This window comes from Culicoides brevitarsis, chromosome 3 (genome assembly GCF_036172545.1).
Source record: "Culicoides brevitarsis isolate CSIRO-B50_1 chromosome 3, AGI_CSIRO_Cbre_v1, whole genome shotgun sequence".
Taxonomy (NCBI): Eukaryota; Metazoa; Arthropoda; class Insecta; order Diptera; family Ceratopogonidae; genus Culicoides; species Culicoides brevitarsis.
Window position 1 is genome coordinate 28,042,250 of NC_087087.1, and position 20,597 is coordinate 28,062,846.

General features: G+C 30.1%; 3 protein-coding genes across 8 annotated transcripts in view; 1 reads left to right on the forward strand and 2 right to left on the reverse strand.

Moving 5' to 3' along the window:
* LOC134835995 (disks large 1 tumor suppressor protein) overlaps nucleotides 1-20,597 on the reverse strand; it is a 65,836-nt gene that overhangs the window by 18,068 nt on the left and 27,171 nt on the right. For 5 of the 6 annotated variants that reach the window (XM_063851090.1, XM_063851086.1, XM_063851085.1 and 2 more), the window contains 2 exons: nucleotides 13,201-13,319; nucleotides 12,937-13,065 (listed from right to left, as the gene is read on the reverse strand). In XM_063851090.1, the coding sequence (XP_063707160.1) occupies nucleotides 12,937-13,065; nucleotides 13,201-13,319 (248 nt within the window). The remainder of the gene's footprint in view (nucleotides 1-12,936; nucleotides 13,066-13,200; nucleotides 13,320-20,597) is intronic. The other variant, XM_063851089.1, reaches the window with a different exon arrangement.
* LOC134835998 (DNA mismatch repair protein Mlh1) lies at nucleotides 15,835-19,922 on the forward strand. The gene is made up of 3 exons (XM_063851095.1): nucleotides 15,835-16,001; nucleotides 16,057-17,400; nucleotides 19,305-19,922. Exons 1-3 carry the CDS (start codon nucleotides 15,892-15,894, stop codon nucleotides 19,867-19,869), a joined length of 2,019 nt encoding a protein of 672 aa, XP_063707165.1. The 5' UTR covers nucleotides 15,835-15,891; the 3' UTR covers nucleotides 19,870-19,922.
* Nucleotides 18,258-19,228, reverse strand: LOC134836001 (eukaryotic translation initiation factor 3 subunit F). Its single transcript, XM_063851098.1, has one exon. It carries the CDS (start codon nucleotides 19,169-19,171, stop codon nucleotides 18,329-18,331), a length of 843 nt encoding a protein of 280 aa, XP_063707168.1. The 5' UTR covers nucleotides 19,172-19,228; the 3' UTR covers nucleotides 18,258-18,328.

Genomic DNA, 20,597 nt, shown 5'->3' on the forward strand with positions numbered 1-20,597 from the left:
GGTTTTGATGCTTTTTTTTAAATCTCAAGCAGTAAAAATGGCACAAAAGGAGATACTTTACATGACAATAACAGCACGATAACGCATTAGATTTGTGAGTTTCGCTGTCAGTCGGTGAGTTTGCGGTCGACGAACAATTGTTCTGATGATGATTGTTGTGTTGATGAAATTTGTTGCGGTGCTCTTTGTCGTGCTTTGACGACGAAGGGTTCTTTGGCGGTCTCAGTCGACGCAAATTCGGCGCGTAATTGGAAAATCGTCGTCTCGAATGACGTACGATGGAAACCCAGTCGATCATTAAATTTTATTTTTTTTTTTGTAAATGTAGAAAAATATCAAATTTCTTTTTTTTTTAGGCCTGAAGTTTCATCGATTTTTAAAAATATTTTTTTTTTTCACTAAATGCTTCTACGTAATTTTCTACTTTCTACGGTGGGCTTCAGGACTGTATCAAAAAATTCTACACACTAAAATAGTTTTTTTTCTCAGCTTTGATTTCAAGTGTAAGTCCGCAGCTCGACTTTTGTCATCATCATTTTAAAGTTCCGTCTTTTCTTTTTTCTCCTTCCCTTTGTCAATTCCTTCATTCGTTGCTTCGCGTCGCTAACAAAAACAAGTGTCACTCAAATTTTCTTATCATTTTTCCTTTCAACTGTCACCGACAGGCTTCTTTTGTTGCAAAAAAAAAAAAGAAAATAAATTGACAGACTAAGCTACTTTCGCGCGCGCTTTCAGAATATTAATTGCTTCAATTTGTGAATTGACATTAATTCTTCGGGTTTTCATTTGATTTTCTTTTTTTTTCTGAAGAAAAAAGTTTCATTTCAGGCATGACCGACTTTTCTGAATTAATTTTCATTTCATTTCGTTTCATGACCTCTCCCATTACTTTTTTATTTTATCTCTCTTTTGCTTCCGTAAATAAGCAATCGTCGCACTTTATTTCGTGTTAGCAACCCATAAAAATTACGAGCGAAAATGGCGTTTTATCACGTGATCTTTATGGTTTAATTTAATTAGCACTACAATGTGTCTTTTCCGACTTTTTTAGTTTTTTGTAATTTCTTTAGTTGGGCGACTTGGAAATTAAAAACTTTTTTTCGTTCGTGTCAAATACAGGATTGGATGCGATTAATGATCAAGATTCGTAGAAATTCGTGAAGAAATTGGCTTTTCAAGGGTTTCTTGATACCTACTTGAACTCACTTTTGTTATAGTTCACATGTGAGAAGTTCAACTTGAGCTAATGTTTAAGTGTCATTATGGAAGAAAATCATTGAACAAAAGGTGAAGTATCTACGTGAAAATAGTGTTTGTTGTGAAAAATGTTTATTTTTGTGAGCGTATTTGATTTTTAGGTCGAGCTTTTGAATATGGCAATTTAAATTTAGGCAAATCTTTCAGTTTTTGCTTAGTTCATTAAAAAGTTTTTATTCAGCTCTTGGAAAAGTTTGTCAGTTTTCACTCAGCTCTTGGAAAAGTTTGTCAGTTTTCATTCAGCTCTTGGAAAAGTTTGTCAGTTTTCATTCAGCTCTTGGAAAAGTTTGTCAGTTTTCGTTCAGCTCTTGGAAAAATTTGTCAGTTTTCATTCAGCTCTTGGAAAAGTTTGTCAGTTTTCATTCAGCTCTTGGAAAAATTGGTCAGTTTTCATTCAGCTCTTGGAAAAATTTGTCAGTTTTCATTCAGCTCCTTGAAAAACTTGTCAGTTTTCATTCAGCTCTTGGAAAAGTTTGTCAGTTTTCATTCAGCTCTTGGAAAAGTTTGTCAGTTTTCATTCAGCTCTTGGAAAAGTTTGTCAGTTTTCATTCAGCTCTTGGAAAAGTTTATCAGTTTTCATTCAGCTCTTGGAAAATTTGTCAAATTTTATTCAGCTCTTGAAAAAGTTTGTCAGTTTTCATTCAGCTCTTGGAAAAATTTCTCAGTTTTCATTCAGCTCTTGGAAAAGTTTGTCAGTTTTCATTCAGCTATTGGAAAAGTTAATCAGTTTTCTTTCAGCTCTTGGAAAAATTTGTCAGTTTTCATTCAGCTCTTTAAAAAGTTTGTCAGTTTTCATTCAGCTCTTGGAAAAATTTGTCAGTTTTCATTCAGCTCTTGGAAAAGTTTGTCAGTTTTCATTCAGCTCCTTGAAAATTTTGTCAGTTTTCATTCAGCTCTTGGAAAAGTTTGTCACTTTTCATTCAGTTCTTAGAAAATTTTGTCAGTTTTCATTCAGCTCTTAAAAAAATTTGTTATCTTTCATTCAGCTCTTGGAAAATTTATCAGTTTTCGTTCAGCTCTTGAAAAAATTTTAAGTTTCCGTTTAGCTCTTTGAAAAAATTTTCAGTTTCGAGCTCTGTTAAGAACTTTTGTCAGAGCTTTTCTCGAAAAAGTTTAAAATGAGCCAAGTCATAAAATAATTTTCAGTGAAACGCCATTAAATTACTCCATCATTCATCAAATAATGAACATTTCTTCCGCTGAAAGGATAAGTTGATATCCTCTTACATCACACCACAAGCATTACGAGGAATAGAGAAGCACTTTCATTGACATGATATTCCATCCTCTTTTGATATGAAGCTATTTTGAGTACACATGTCACGTAAAACTTTTCTAATTTACTTTCAATTTTGTCGGCGGCTATGTTTGTTCTTTTTTCCTTTGAAAAACGCGGATAAACACGTTTAAGCTGCCTCGCAAAATTTGTATAGGATTAAAATCCTCGTTATTTTTTAAGTGCTGGTCAAACATTGCTCTGACAGTAACAGAGGCACGCGAGATAACTAGAACAACAATTCATTCATAAACTACTCATCTCGTTGCTCTCTGACATGTAAACAACGTTATCCCAGCAAAAACTGAGGCAAAAAAAAAAAAAACCGAGAGTGACTTTCGTTCTGCTCATGCGCTGGAAGTCTCTTATTAAGTCATCACCCATTCAAAGGCACTCACGGGCGATGTGTGTGGCGAGGCAAGCATATGGACAGACACAACTTGTTGTTCTCTGCGAGAATTTGTATCTTTAAACAACAAATCGTCCCCTTGTTTCGTATTATGTCTGATTTTCAAATGAAAACGAAAATACACTGATGGTACAAAAATACATAACGAGCAACGTACGAAAAAAAAACAATATTGTTTCAAAATATTTTTTTATTTGGGGAAAATTCATGCCAAAAAATTTCGGTTTGTTTTCGGTGCATGAATATTCAAAAGACAAATAAATAAAAATTTGGTAGAAAATTTACAAACGACCGAAAATGTGTGCCATGCCGCACGTTCGTTGATTTGTTTGCAAGATAAATTGCAATTAAATTGTCTCGTTTAAAATTTTTCAGAAGGGACGTAAATCGGTGTCTGTTAATATTTTGTTTACAAAAAAGGGAAAAATGAAGGAAAATTACAGCAAAAAAAAATTTCCTGAATTTTCCGGTTCAATTACACACAAAAAAGCTCCTAGGTGATAAACATCACCTTTTTGTTTGTTTTTCTCCATTTTGTTTGTTTAAAATTATGATTCTTTTTTATCATTCGTTCTCGTCTAATTTTACGTGATAATCTACGTGATTACGGTTTGTCATGAAAAAAAAATTCTTGCATTACCTCAAAAGGGTAGGAACTTTTTTTTCGTTTCGTTCAATCTAAGCTACCTCACTAATGGACCAATTTCGAAAGAATATGAAAATTGTGTATAAAAAGAACAGCTCGTTTTTCTTCTTTTTTTTTATAATGTCGTTGTGATGAATGGCCGGATATAACATTAATGGGTTTCAATTTTGTACCCAACGAACAAAAAAAAAAATTTGTAAAAAGAGCAGACAGAAAAAGAGACAATTCTTTTTAAAAACTTTAAACTTTTATGGAATGAGGTCTTGAAAGTGGTCGTTAAAGAACAAATAGTAACGGATTTTTATTTTGAAAAACGAGACCCAGTGTGAATTTTAAAATTTCTGCAAAGGTAAATTATGAAACTTCAGCCCAGTATACATAAGAAATTGCATTTAAAAGGCATATTTAGAGTTTTTGACCTATTGTACATTTTAATTACTCTTCTATGCACTTTTTCAATTTTTGACCCAGTTTACATTTTAAAATTTTTGTTCAAGTAATATTATTTAATTAAATTCAATACTTTTTTTTTTATCCCAAAACATATTTTGAGTATAAATGCTCTAAACTCTGTTTTTACATCTTTGAGCCCAGTGCACATTATGAACTTTATTTCTATCAAATTTCGTAAAATTTTAACCCAGTATACATTTTTAGTATTACCACAAAGTATATTTTCAGATTTTTTATTGTAATTTTAAATGTTATGAACCTAATGCATATTTTTCATATTTAGACCCAGTGCAAATTTAGAAATTTTTATGCAACAAAAATTGAAAAATTAACTTTAAAAAAAAATAAAAATAAATTTTTAAGTTCTTTAAAAACCCAATTTTGAGTTTACCCGATGCGAAAAATTTTACCCAATGCATATTTTATTTTTTTTAACCCAGTGCACATTTTGTAAATTTTAAAAAGTCCGTTATCAAAATTTTTACTTTGAAATGCCTTTTAAAAATCGTTAATCAAAACTTTGTTTGTAAAGTAACGAATCGTGTCTACTTAAAAGGCAAAGAAAAAAGATAATGTTTTTTGTTTTGAGCAAAATTTCTCCCATAAACGCCTCTCTTGTAAATATTTGTCCGGTACTTTTTTGCCATTAGCGTCTACTTTTGTATCACAGCGATTCACAACACGAGGAATTAAAGCACTTGAAGAGCTTCCTTCACTTTTATATTAGATTTTCCGGCTTCTTCATTCATTCGTTTTATGATGATTTTCAACATGAGACAAAATTGTCAACGAAATTTTCCTTGTTTTTGTCAAGTTGCAACGAAAAAAAAACGATTTATTGCTCAATGTAGTGTGATTTCTCTTTCATTTTCTTCAAGAGTGCAAAAAAAAAATCCTTTGTCAAGAGATATTTATTTACTTTGTTTTCATCACATTTTTTTTCTCGGTATTTTATCATTTCAGATCTTCTTTATTCATTCACAGCACATGTGCTTTCATATTCTCAGAAGTAATTATACTAATTAATTTATTTATTTTTGTATTTTTTTCTCGGTTCAATCGTACGTTTCTTGGCCGAGAAGCACAAAACAGCGTGGAGGTGCCTGGTATATTTTTTATTTTAGCGGAATTTCATACCACTGAATCGAGCAATGTGGCAAACAATTGGAAAGCAATCATTCATGCATGTTCCATAAATTTTACGGTAGAAGAACGGAAACTTGATAAGAATTTGAGAAGACAAAGGAATTGAGACACTAAAAAAATACATTTTTATAAGGGAGGTTGTTTATATCACTTTTTTCGTTTCACTTTCGTTTCCTTTTCTTTTCAAATATTTTTGCCTTATCATTATTTGATCATTTTTCTCCCTCACTTTTACTACCGTTGTTGTCATTAGAAGCAGTAGCAGCTGTAACAGCTGCCGTTATGTTCCTTTTCCGACACATTTAAATTTTTTCTGTCACTTTTTTCTTGAGAAATCTACTTTTTTTTGTTTGATGTCAAAGGAAAAACGCGTAAAAACGGAAGAATTTCGTGTAATTATTAACTTTGTGTGTAAAAACGAGTAAAAAATGTCGCGAAAATGTTACTTGTAGTCCGTATAGACGCGCGATTCATACTGAAGACATATATTTTTGTTCGGTATTGTGCTTGCTCATTTTCCAAGCGCGGCACTCAATGTGAGAATTTTCCATGCGAGAGTTCGCAATTGAGTGACTGACACGAGAGAATTCTAACAAAAATTTTCTTTAAAGCACTTTATTAAAATTTGTTCTGTATTTTCTCAAAGGAATCTAAATAAATGAGGATTTGTATAGTTTATCTTTTCTTCGTTATTTATGATTTTATGGAGATAGACGGAGTTCTCTGTGGCTTTTGGATTAAAATAAAATCACCCGAGACCACAACAAAGACATGAAAAACTCAAATAGAGAAGCAACATGTAGCTACGGAAAATTTTCCATTCAAAAAAAAATAGATTTCAGATTAAGAAATTTTCAGATGGAGACGCCTTGCTTCGAAAAAAAAAAGTTACAAAATCCATTTTTTTGTGTAATCTCATTAGAGACGCCAACCTTGTAAAAAGTATATTTTCGTCTCGACGGAAAATCGACGAAAATACGTACAAAAAGAAGTTGTTTTTCTCCATTATTATTTTTATGTATCCGCATATCGTTAAGCAACAGACAAAAATCACCTCGAGCTATTGATGTTTGTTGCTGAAGCTTGCAATTCCTTGAAAAAAAAAGCAAATCTGCTTTTAGGATAAAAATGAATATTCGGTTTGACTTTTTTTTACTTCTAAGTAGATTATTTCTTATTTTCAATATTGATATAAAAGGATTTTAAGCTGCTTTTAAAATTATTTGATAATGGCGCCATCTATACGATTAAGTAGTTTTTTTCATTAAATTTTAATTTTTATAAAAAAAAAATTTTAAATTCTCTCAATTTTTGTCTTAATACACATTAATTAAATTTTAAGTTAATTAACTCAAAAATGTTTGAAAGAAGAAATTTTTTGAAGCGCCATCTATTGAAAAAAAAATTTTTTAAATATTTCTTTATAATAAAAAATAATATTTTTTATTAACATTTAAAAATATTTAATGAAGGAAATTTTTAAAACGCCATAAAATTAAAAAAAATTTAAGCGCCATCTATTGAATAAAAATTTTAATTAAAATTTATTTAATTAAAGAAAATATTTTGTTAAATATTTTAAAATATTTTGTTAAATATTTTAAAATATTTTTTAAAAATTAGTTTACCTTGAATTTTGTCAGAAAATGTCAAAAAATGATAAAAAAAAATTATAAAGTGCTATCTATGAGTCAAAAAAAGCTCTTAAATATTTTTTTTTAAATTTCTTCAAATTAAATAGAAATTATTTTTTTTTATTTCACAAAAAGGATAAACTTCTCGTAAAACCACTTTTTCCTTTTTAAATTAAATTCACATCGCTCGAAAAAAAAAACATCCGCTATTATGCAGCTATGAAAAATTCACATAAAAATGCAAACCGGGTTCTTGCATAACTAATGGAGTTCTAGAGAGTAAGTTGTAAGTAGTTCACAGTACAAAAACATGTAATTGCCAAGACAGCAAGAAAAAAAGGACTTAATTATGAAAAGTGGACATTTTTGAATAAATTTTCTTCGGCTCTGAAAAATAAAAATAAAAAAATTAAAGGGAAACGAGAAACAAATAAATTTATTTAATCATAATTTATAGATTTGAACAAAAAAAACTTTATTTTAAAGATAAATTAAATTTTGATGATGACTTTCATTGCATTTTTCGACACCTTTTGAAGAAGCCGCGGGAAGAGTGCTTGCGATCACCAAATCTGTGCGACAAAGAAGAAGAAGAAAAAAATGAGATTTTTTTAAGACTTTCAAGGTATGAAAGAAATTTCAAACGACACACAAATTATTATTTATTAGACTGATTATACAAAAAAAAAAAATTAATTAAAACAAACTGAAACTGGGGAAATGCGAGGCAGTCACAAGCACCGTTTTTTTGTACGTACTTCTTCTTCTTCTTCATCGCATCATCTTTCTCTCTACTAAATAATAAAATGATAAAATTTTCCTTTTTTCCTTGTTTTTTTAATAGAAAATAGGTTTCCCGAAGCAATTTTTGCTGTCAATTTTCGATTTATTATTTCCATGTTGGACGTCCCCCTTTTCGAGTCCCCGAACGCCAAACACATTTCGCTTCATAGCTCCGGATTATAATAATCATAAAAAATTCAAGACATGTGTGCGTGTGTGTGTGACAATATATAGGTTAAAAAGTATCAACAATGCAAACGACGACGACGACGAGAGAAAAAGTGGGAAAAATGGGAGAAAATTTACGTGACATACTAATAGGTCGACAGTGAGTTGGTGAGTTAATGTATTTTCAACAAAATAAATACGTTTATGATAATTTTTATAACTTTACGACAGGAAATTTGTCGTTTCTTTAAAAAATTGTGAAAAATAAGAGAGAAAGAGAATTTTGCTGTAAATAGGAACGAAAAATGCCTCAAGGTTGTTTACGTTACGCACGTCACACGAAGAATCTCGAGTCAAGATCTCAAGTAAGAAAATATTTTCTTTACATTTTTTTGAGGAGGGTTTGATTTTGATAACAAATTTTCTAGTGTATCGCATTCCGTTTTTACTCACGTCATAAGTACATCATCGTATTAAAGAACCTTTTTTACGGCATTTGGAAGACAAAATTAACGCCTATCTGGTTTTGAAAGACTTTCATATTGGTCACGTAACTAATATTCATCATTGAAAAGGTAAAATATGCATTGGGGAATTTTTGAAATGTGCACTGGGACAGAAATTAAAAATGTGCATTGGGTTCTTATAACGTTGTTATTAATTTATGTGCTTTAAATTGTTTTAAATCGAATGAAAAATCTTAAAATATCATCAAGAGACATTTTAGAATGTAAACTGGGCTAAAAATTCAAAATTTGTACAGGGATAAAATTTTTGATAACTTCATTGTGCATTGGGACAAAATTCTGTAATGAGCTTTTAATGAGAGCTTTATGAACTAAAAATCAGAAATTTGCATTGCAATCTGGTTAGAGGACATTTTAAAATGTGAACTGGGTCAAAAAATTCAAAATGTGTATAGGGATAAAAATTTACATTTTAAATTTAATTTTGGAAAAAATTTGTTAATGAGTTTGAAATGAAAGCTTAAAATGTTAAATGGGTTAAAAAAAAACTAAAATTTGCATTGGGCAAAAAATTTAAAATTTATAATATGATAAAAAACGTGACTTGTAATCCAAAAGCGATTCCCTTGTCGGTTGTTTTCGTATCGAAAACTTTCCATAAGTATTTTTAAAGTAAAAAAAACGACGATCGTGACGAATGTAAAGTAAAGATGAAACAAATTGAATCAATCATCTCACACTTTTTGTTCTGAATATGTTAAAAAATATGTCGTGAATCATACATTTTTCATCGGGAAACAGATCAATCTTCAAAAGTGCGCCCTCCGTTGCTATTTAACAACACAAATACTTGTAATAAAAAGCAATTTAATGAACTGCGTTATCTACTACGAAATTTTCCATTTGCGGTTTTCTTTACCAGCAGCCTTTACGAGTTTGGTTTGACGAGGATTTTCACGAGAAAATAATCACGCACATGATGCTTAAGAGCTGCGAAATTGTTATTTATCATTTAACAAAAATTCAATTAATTTTCGATTAAATTTTATTTTTTTTTCGATGAAAATGTGTTACACAAGAAGCGATAGAAACGCCCAAAAAAATTTTTCCATCAAATATGGTAATTTATTCATGAAAATCAGGTGAATGGAGTTCGGAACAAATCAAAATACACACCATTTAATATTTCCATTTTCTATGGCAAATAAATAAAATTTCTCCCGTATTGACGACTAGCAAAGTGGGAAAATGTAAAAAGGTAATGTTGTGTGATTTGATTTTGAATTAAAATACAAACAAACAGGCATTGTGATGGAAATTTCGGTGCACGCCAGAGAGAATTTTATGGAAAGCGGTTGTGGTGATGGGTGACCTTGCGTACGTTTAAAAATTCTTTCGTCGTGTAACGCGTTACCAATTGTGTAATAAATTTGATTGTCATCAAGGCAAAAATAAATCACGTGGGCGTCGTTGAACATTTTTAACAAATTTCTTTGAGAAATTATTGAATTTTTTGTGAAAAAGATTTGAAACTAAAATAACTACGTGACATAGCCCAGTACACATTTTCAATTTTTGTCCCAGTAAACATTCTAAAATTTCTTCAATTGGAAATTGTGAGTTTGGAATTGTGCATTAGGTCAGATATTTTAAAAGCTGTACTAAATTGAGCCTAATGCACATTTTAAACTTTCAACCCAATGCGCATTTTGAAAACTTAACCCAGTAAACATTATAAAATTTCTTCAATTGGAAATTGTGAGTTTTTAATTGTGCATTGGGTCAGATATTTGGAAAGGTCAACTAACAATTCTTATTTTAAACTTTTGACCCCATGCATACTTTGAAATTTTGACCCAGTGAACTTTTTAAAATGTCTCCCATTGGATATTATAAGTTTTTAAATGTGCATTGGGTCAGACATTTCAAATGCTCAACTAATTTGAGCCCAATGAACATTTTAAACTTTAGACCTAATACATATTTTGAAATTTTGACCCAGTGCACAATTTAAAATGTCTATTTTCGTTAAATTTTACTACAAAATAGATTTTTCATCCTGATTTACGATTTAATTTCATAATGTAACAAGTCTCATAATTTTTTGCATGAAAAACTTTCGTAATTTCATCAAAAAAATCATCCCTAATTTATTCTCCGTAATTTTTGGAGTGAGTTGTCCTTCATAAACATAAATTGCAACCTACGTCAAAAGATGTCTTCTCCAATTAATTTCAAAAGCGATGCCTCCGGGACGAATATTTGACGTACGAAACTTTCTCATTATGTATTCGACAGAAATTTGCTTATAAACAACATCGTCCAACGCAACAGTTTTCTCAAATATCGAGCTGAAAGATTATCAGGGGGATTAAAAATAATAATCGAATATTGATTTTCTCTAAAATTGATTTTCTTCTGATCAAATCAAAAAATACCAGGCGTCTCCATATCATTATTGCTGCAAAACGTGTTTACCGGAGAGATTACACAAAAGTGACAATGTGCAGAAATTGCATCTCGTTTCACGTTATGTTGCACACATTATTAAGTTCTTCGTTGTCAGGTTTATAATCCCCTGTTTTTCAATAAAAAATGTTATAAAAAAGGGTTTATCTGGTCTTTATTGATTTGTAGCCCCATTATATAAGAGAGGAAAATGCAGCACAATAGCAAACAATATATATTGCAACAAGTTTTCGCAATAATGATAAAATTTAATGGAAAATGTATTTATCATCAACAAAAAGCAGCCAAACAAAACTTTTGTTCATTACTTTTCTTGTCGGGAACACATCTGGAGCCGCAACCGTAAGATTGAAATTTTGTAATTTTCTTGTTACTTTTTTCCCAATGGATTAAATGAATGGAAGACAAGTGCAGACACATGTTTAACATTCTTTTTATGATTGTAATTATCCATTAATTGACTATAAAAACTTGTATTTGCACAGAAAAATGTTGCTTTTGAAGGTCAGATGTGCGCAAATGGTCCAGGGAGAAGCCATATTGACCATGACTTGGTCAAAATGTAACTTTTTTCATTTATTTTCTTTTTTTTTAGGAGGATTAGAATCATTGAAACTTACAAATGAGACAATTTTTTTTGTAAAAATGGATTAAATCCGTTCACTTTGATATTTTGGACTCACTCTTTTTGGATTCAAATTTATTATTTTTTTAATCCAAACCAAGCAAATGAAGTTTTTCACCATAACTACAGAATTTCAAAACATTTTTCATTAAAATTAAGTCAATTTTTTAAAGATACATTCAAAAAATTTTAAAAATTTAAAATAAAAAAAAAGAAAAAAAAAAAACTTAAAATATTTTCAAAATGACAAAATTTTAAAAATTTTTGAAAGTTAATCATTTTTTTTGTTTTTTAATTAAATTTAAATTAATTAATTATTTTTTTAATTAAATAAATTAATTAATTAAATTAAATTAAAAAAATAAATTAAGATTTGGAAATTAAAATTGATTTCAGACCATTTCAAGTCAAAAATAAAAAAAAAACAATTTCATAAAAAAATAATTTTCAAAAAATGTTGAGAAACAACTTCAGTAATTTTAAGAAAATTAATTTTAGAGAAAAAAATCATATAAAAATACGAATTTAAAATTTTTTTTTTTAATTATTAAAAATCGAAAACTTATTAATTTTTTTTTAATATATGAAAATAGAAAAAAAAACAAAATTTTCTTGACATTTTTAATTTTTAAAAATTTATTTTTTTAGATAATAATTTTGAGAAAAATTTAGAAAAAAAAATTAATTTAATTATGAAAAAATTATTAAATTAAAGAATTTAATTTAGAAAAAAAAAAAATTATATGAAATTAAATTTCATAATAAAATTTTAATAAATTTTCAGATTTAAAAAAAAAAATAAATAAATAATTTAAAAATTTAATTTTCAATAATTTATTTTTAAATTTAATTAAAAGAACCTTTAAAATTCTTTTATAGGCTAATTTTTTTAAATTAATTTTTCAATGGAAAACATTCAAAATGGAAAAACATTTTTTCCCACTCCATTAAATTAATTCACAAAAGAGTTGTCGAGCAACGATTCTCGGGAAGAAATCTGTCTGGATTATATCGTTGCCTTAGCAATTGTCTCCTCTTCTCTTTTTTTGTTCCTCGGAAATTGAAATAAAACAAAAGCTGCTCTCAAGACAACGTCACATGAGTATTTTAAAAAACACCTTGGTACAAAATAATAAATTAAGAAAATTAAAATGTTTATAATTGCTTTTGTTTTTATTACATGACTCGCGTATTTATTTCGTGCGAGTGCTTCGCAGGCATTCCCATAGAAACTTTAGACACTGGAAAATCTTCGCTGCCGAAAATTGTACAAAATGGAATTAAAACAAGTCATTAAATTTGTCTACACACAAGACTTGATTGTAAATCAGTTTGAAATTTTTCGTAGGAATTTTTCGCCAGTTTTCTACTTACTTGCTTATACAACAAAAATTAATTGCAAAATTGTAGTGTAAAAATAGAACAATTTTATCTCTCACACAACGTTTTTTTTTTAAACTATTTTCCTCGGCTGCCGTTATTTATCTTTTTATTGTTATTAGAACAACAAAATTCAATTTTGCATTTAATTTAATTAAATTTTGACGAATTTCGTTCGTTATCGTGCTGTTTTTGTCACATTTTTGCGCGCCGGGCGACTTACCTGAGCTTGTTGCACCTCACGAATTAAGGCGTCATGCTGTTGTTGTAGCTGTATTGCTTGTTGTTCTTGCAAATTGTACAATGCTTGGGTCAGTGGTAAGTTACTTGACACTCGGTTATTATCATTAGCCTGAATTTTAATAAAATGGGCAAGGCACACGTGTTAGTCAAAAAAAAATTTTTTGAGGTTAGAAAAAAATGTGCGGAAAATTTGCGCTTTTTTGCGCAGTTTAAATTTTTTTTTAACGGAAAAAATTTTACTTACATCTGTGCACTTGACAGTTTCCTGCTCCCATTTGCTGGCAATCAAAAGTGTCTCTGTTGTCTTCTGCTGAATGGATTTCGAGTCGTCCAAGAGAGTCAATTCATAGAATTCTTGGATGTCTGAAAGAAAAAAATAATATGAAAAATTAATGGGCAAGTTCATTTAAGTGGCGCTCATGAAATTTCGAAAGAATCGTAAAAAATATTAACGTAAATATTATGGGAGATGAAGAGAAAAATAACAACATTTTCATTGGTTTTATCATAAACGAACGTCTGGTTGAGACTCGTGTGGTTTAATGACGCTTCGTAATAATTAGAAAAAAACCCGTAATGACTTTGACTTTGAACTCGTTTCTTTGTTGTTTTTGTTTTTATCGGAACGTTTCACGTAATTTACTGGAAGTTTTCCGAGGAATTTTTTACAAAGAAAAAATTATTTTAAAAAATTAATAAAAAAATTATTTAAAAATTAAATTATATAAAAATTTTTTAGAAAAAAAATAATTAGAATAATTTATTAAAATTTTTAAAACAAATAAAATTAATTTCATTTTAAAATTTAGATAAAAATTTATATTTTTTATTTATATAAATTAATTAATTAAAATTTAAATTAAAAAAATAAAAAAAAAATTTAAATAAAATTTAAATAAATTAATTTTTAATTTAAATTAATATAATGAAAATATTTAAATCAAATAAAATTATTTTTTAATTTAAATTTTTTAATTAAAAATTTTAAATTATATTTAATTAAAAAAATAAATAAAAAAAATCAATTTAAATTTTTAATCCAAATAAAGTTAATTTTATATTTAATTAAAAATTTTAAATTTAAAAATACATTAAATTTAAAATTTTAAAATAAAAAATAAAATAAATAAAATTAAAAATTAAAATAAAATTAAAAAATAAAATTGATTAAAATAAAATTATTTTTTAATTTTAAATAATGAAAAATATTTTTTGAAAATTAAAAAAAATGTATAAAAGTTTAATTTAAATTTTTAAATAAAAAAAACTAATAATTTTTTTTTTAATATATTAAAAAAAATAAAAAATTAATGGAGAAAATTCGAGAAAAATTGTTCATTTTGAAATACTTTTTAGAATTTTTAGTAATTTTTTCATTCGGGCCTTAAAAACAATAATTTTTTCTCAAACGATTTTTTTCCGTAAAGACACAATTTCTCCAAAAATTTTTAACTTTCAAATTTAACAGTGAAAACATGAAAATTTTAATAAAAAACGGGGAATCTTGAATGATATAAACAAAGTTACTCATTTCCCGTTGGTCATCCTCTGCATTTCTCACATTTTACTACAAAAAACAAGAATCACACACGAGAAACCAGTCAGTAGCACTTCATTCATCATCTAAAATGGACACAAACATGCACATCAATCGAACGAATCCGTTCAAAAACTTCAACGCGGAACTCGTGGACATCCAATCGACGTTCATCGCCATTCAAGCCTCCGTTGGAACCATCACGATCGCCATGAGTCTCTTCGTTCTCGCGATTTTTTGTTCAACAAAGCAAAAAACCGAAGGAAACTCCCGAAGATTTTTCATTGCCTTGACATTCGCGGACCTCCAAAGCGGAATTATTTGTACAATTTCCTTCTATCACGTCGATTTGCTCATCACACATCCGTATTGCATGGTTCGCATCGGAATTGTCTACTACACGATGCTCGTGACCTTTTTACTACTCGTTTCGATGACAATTGATCGTTATTTGGCGATTATTCATCCGATTAGCTACAAACGACACTCGACGCCGGCGATGTTTTACACAGCGGTTGCCGTTTCATGGACCACGGGAGCAATTTTTGGCCTTTGCATCTACTTTACGGCTTACGAATCGGCGTTTCCGGGCAATTTGTGCATCGTGAGTGCCGAAAGAACGAGTGAAACGTTACTCAAAGTTTATATTTTCGCGATTTATGTGCCGGGAACGCTCTTTGCCATCTACGCCAACGTCAGAATATTAAAAGTTATCTGGAATTCGGTGAGAAAATTACGATTTTTAAATGAAATTTCACTTAAAAAATCCTTTTTTCATCAGATGTTGACCAAAAAGGACCGTTTTAAGAATCTCCGTCAAGCAATTTTGCAGAGAAATTTCGAGGAAGTCATTTCCGGCATCAATATTCGTGAAGTTCGTGCCTCGCTGATACTATTTTTGTCCATTTCCTTCTTCTTCCTTATCTGGCTGCCATGGGGAATTATTTTTAATCTCATAAGAACGCATCCGGAGAGGGTTTCGTTGAAGGCGTTATTGTCAATTTTCCTGTTGCTGCAGGTAGATTCGATGATTCATCCCTTTTTGTATGTCCGAAGCATCGGAGATGTCCGGGAAATTGTAACGAGATGGATTTCCTGTTGTTCGCAGAGGAAATTATTGAAATCAGCTCCAACTTCTGTCGCTGGATCGCAGTCCCAGACACATTCGACAGCGAAACCATTGACATCCTTCGTCTAAAAAAATATTTTTTTTATTAAAATTCGTTAAAAATACACAAATTACCAGTCGTTTGTTCAGTAAAAATGTTCAAAAAATCCATTTTCAGTCCGTTTCTGACACTTTGACAGCGCGCGCTTGAATTTTTCAAAACAAATCATGAAAATTTTTGCACTGTGAATTTTTTAAATGTTATTTTTTCCTAAATTTTGGCATGAAACATGGAACCCGGCATCATCCGAAAGCTCGACGAGTCAGTTGTGAACAAAATTGCTGCTGGCGAAGTTATAATTCGTCCCTCGAATGCCTTAAAAGAGCTGATTGAGAACTGGTAACTTTCATTTTTGTCATTTTTTCATGCAAAAAATTTAAATTTTCTTTTTTAGCATCGACGCCAAGGCAAGTAGTATCCAGATAACGATTCGCGGCGGCGGCATTCAACTCCTGCAGATACAAGACAACGGCACGGGCATCCGAAAAGACGACTTGCCGATCTTGTGTGAGCGATTTACGACGTCCAAACTGAAAACCTTCGATGATTTGACGTCAATTGCGACTTATGGCTTCCGCGGTGAAGCCTTATCGAGCATCAGTCAGGTCTCGATGTTGACTGTGACGACCAAAACTCGCGATCAGCAAGTCGCGTACAAGGCAACTTATGAATTGGGGCTGCTGAAAGACGAGCCGAAAGCGTGTGCTGGCAATCAAGGGACCACAATAACGATCGAAAATTTGTTTTATAACCTTCCGAGTCGCCTGCGATCGATTACGAAGGACAAAAGTACGGAAGATAAATTGTTGGCGGAAGTCGTGAGCAAGTATGCCGTGCATAATTCGCACATTGGCTTCTCGTTGAAGATCAATAATGCCCAAAATAGCATCAAAACGCAACCGAAAAGTACTCAAGTGGCGGCAATTCGAAATTTATACGGCGTTGAAATTGCCAGAGAGCTTCTGGAAGTCTCCTTAGACGATTCTAACCTCAAATTCACGTGCAAAGGACTCATTTCCAAGCCGAATTTCTCCGTTAAAAAGACCATAATGCTCCTTTTCATCAATAATCGTCTCGTAATGTCAGCCGTTGTGAAGAAAATGATCGACGAATTGTACTCTTCGTACCTCGAACGTGGCGGAAAACCTTTTATCTACCTCTCATTGAACGTGGATCCAGCAAATGTCGATGTGAACATCCATCCTACGAAGAACGAAGTTTGTTTTTTGCACGAAGAAACGATTGTGGCGAAGATTCGGGCGCACTTGCAGCAACTTTTGCAGGGAAAAAGTGAGACAAAAGTCTATTTATCGCAAAGTATTTTGCCGGGAGCGTCAATTCCGGGCGATGAGACCCTCAATTCGAGTCAATTCAACAAAAGTTTGGGCGAAAAAAGTGTAAGTTATCCCAAACAAGTCGTTCGGACCGACACAAATTTGCAAAAACTTGACAAATTTTTCACGCAATCAAGTGTGAGTAATACGCCCGTTAGTCAAGAAATGGAAGAAATTGATGATGAGGAGAATCGGGAGCCGAATTGTACAGCGACAACGATTAAAACAAGAACGAAAGTCGAGTTACGCAGTTTAGAGTTATTGAAAGAAGAAATTTTGGAGAATTCTCTCCCTGAATGGCGGAAAATTTTTGAGGAATTGGTTTTTGTGGGGCATATTGATAGGGGAAAAGTTTTAATTCAGCACAATACGGAGCTCTATCTTTGCAAAACGGAAGCTTTGTGGTAAGTAACCCTTTAAAAAATTCTGAATTTTCTTCAATTTTCTTTTAATTTTGAGAGCAAAATAAAAAAAAAATTTAAATAAAAAAATTCGATGAAAAAAAAAATTATAATTTTTTAAAATTTTCTTTTCAAAATTATTTTTTTTTATTAAGTTCAAATTATCAAAATTTTTAAATGAAAGATCAGAAAAAAAATTTAAAAAATTAAATTAATTTTTTTAATTGAATTTTAATTTATTTAATAATAAATTTAACAATATTTTGATTTAAAAAAATCAAAGAAATTAAAAAAAAAATATTAATTTCAAAGTTTTTTTTTTAATTTTTAATGATCTTCATATCGAAAAAATTTTTTTTCGAAGATAATAATTTATTTTATTTTTTTAAATTTAATATTTTATTTATTTTTTTTTTTGAATAAAAAACAAGAAATAATTTCGCAAAATTTAAAAAATGATAAATTATGACATTTTTTTTAATTTTTTTTATTTTGCTCCACATTTTTGGATTCTTAAAAATATTGGAATATTTGAATTGAAGGCAAATTAAATGAAATTAAAAATAAAAATCAATTGAGGGACAAAAATTTAATTTTGAGGTAATCTAAAAATCTAATTTAAATTAAAAAATTCCCCAAAATATTTTTTTCTTGATCAAAAATTATTTTTTTTTTATTTTTTTAGAAAATTTTTATTTTTTGGGACTGTTTAACCGAAAAATTTATTTTTTTCGTTAAAAAAATTTAAAAAAATTAAAAATTTTAATTAAAATCTGATTTTAAAGCAAAATTTAACTAAAAAAATTTTTAGTTCAGTTAAAGTTGGGTTCAAAACTTAAAAATTCAAGACTTTTTTGCAATTTCATTTTGAAATACTTTTTATTTTTTAATTTTTTATTATCAAATGTTACACAATTAATCACCCCGTCGCTCAATTTCCACTCAACATGGTCAGTTTCTCGTTCAGCTGAAGTTGCGTCTTGATGAGTTGCGATAACGTGACGACCATGAGGAGATCCTTGACATTCGAGTTGAACATTTGGGCGAATTGTTCGGTCGTCATGTTCGGCACGGAATACACGAGGTCCAAAATGGATCGTCCCACGGCGTTATCGGGTTGTTGTTTGCCCGCGAGAACATCTTCGACATACACCAAAATTTGGTCAAGCAACGTCAAGAGTTTCGTGGATGCCTCGCTAACTTGTACAAGATCCTGCATCGGGTGCACTTGTCGCTTGAGACTTGCGGTTTTGTTCAAGCCGATCGTTTTTTGCGCCAAATTGAGACCAACGACTTCGGGATCGTAGCACGTCACTTCGACATTAATTGGCGTGAACATGCAGCCTTGCTTGCCCTCGGGAACGCCCAACGGGACACAAATGTACGCCTTCAAGCCCATTCGACTGCCTTGCAGCGAAGTGTCGAGCGTCAAATGAATCGGATTTTCGCATTCGCGAGCATAGTATTCGTGAATGACGGATGAGTGATTGGTGACTTCGTTGCCTGTGGCCCACCATCCGACGATATTTTCGTTCGCATTGACGCGCCGATTCAGCTCGTACAGGTCCGAAGCGTAACTAAGTTCTGCCTCGACTTGGTCAGCGTGCTCCTTGTGCGGCACACAAAAACAATTTGTCGCCTCGACAACTCCTCTCTCCACGCTGCCGAGCAATGTGCCAATTACGCGATGCGAATCCGCGTTACGGCGCTCATACGCATCCACAATTTGGAATAAAACCACGGGATGTACCTTTAATGTTAAATTTAATGCCATTTTTTTGATGATGATGGCCACTTTTGAACGAGGTTAAGCAGACGTCAAATTGATTTTTTCTCGCATGCAACACAATCTGGCCCAACACAAATTTTAATCTCTGTTCCATTTTCCATTTTTTTTTTCGTTTCAGCGAAGAACTTTTCATCCAACAAGTCATCAACAACATTGAAAATTTCGGAATTCTTCATGTTGATCCAGCTCTAAGTCTCCAAAAACTCTCGTACATCGCCTTGGAAGAACTCGAAGCTTCCGGAACCCAACCACAAACCACATGCCAGAGTTTGCTCGAACAATCTGAAGTCATCGCAAAAACACTTGTCTCAAAATCACAAATTCTCGAAAAATTCTTCAACATTCACATAACGCCATCTGGCGAGTTATTGTCCCTCCCCATAATTTTGGAACAACATACCCCCGTGATGGCTTATTTGCCGAATTTTATCCTGAATTTGGCTTTGTGTGTCGATTGGGATAACGAAAAGCTATGTTTTGACACGTTTTCGAAAGTTACCGCCAAATTTTATGGCAAAATTTGTCACAAAATGGCGTTGAAAGATTGGAATTGGATTGTCGAGCATGTTTTGTATGCAGGATTAAAGCAATATTTGTTGCCAAATCAAGAGTTAATTGATGCTGGAGCTATTATGAAAGTTACAAGCACGCAAGAATTGTACAAAGTTTTTGAAAGATGTTAAATTTAAGTTTTTTTATTGGTCGATTAAAAGTTTAAAAATTAATGACATAATAAAAAAGAGTCTACCAAAAAAGTTTTTTTATTTTTTTTTTTAAGAAAAAATGAGTTTTGATAAAATATTTAAAACTTTTCAAACTTTCAAAATTTTTTTTTCCATAATTTTTAATTTCAAAAATTTTAATCATTAAATATTTAAAATATTTTATTTTACCTTAAAATTGTGGAAAAATTACAAAATAATTTAGTAAAATTTCAAATCATTTTTATAAAAATAAAAACCTTAAAATTTTCAAATTTAAATAAAGATTCATTGAACTTTGGATCAAATTTTTAGAACTTTTTAAAAAAATTTTGAAGATTCAATTTTTTTTTTATTTTTCAATCTTTCAAACATTTTTAACAATATTTTGGCGTTGAAAAAAAAATAAATTTAATTTTTTTTTAAATTTAAAAATTTAATTTCAAAATTTTAAAAATTTTTATTTTTTTTTTTAATTTTAAAAATTTTAATTTTCATTAAAATTTGAAATTTTACTATAATTTTTTGTATTTTTTTTTTTTTTTGTAAATTAATTTTTCCACAATTTTGAGGTAAAATAAAATAACTTACCTAGGTCTAAATATTTAATGATTAAAATTTTTGATAAAAAAATTTAAAAAAAATTTTTTTTTGATGAATAGAAATTTTTAAAATTTTAGAAAAAAATTTCGAAAATCGTTTGTCAAAAT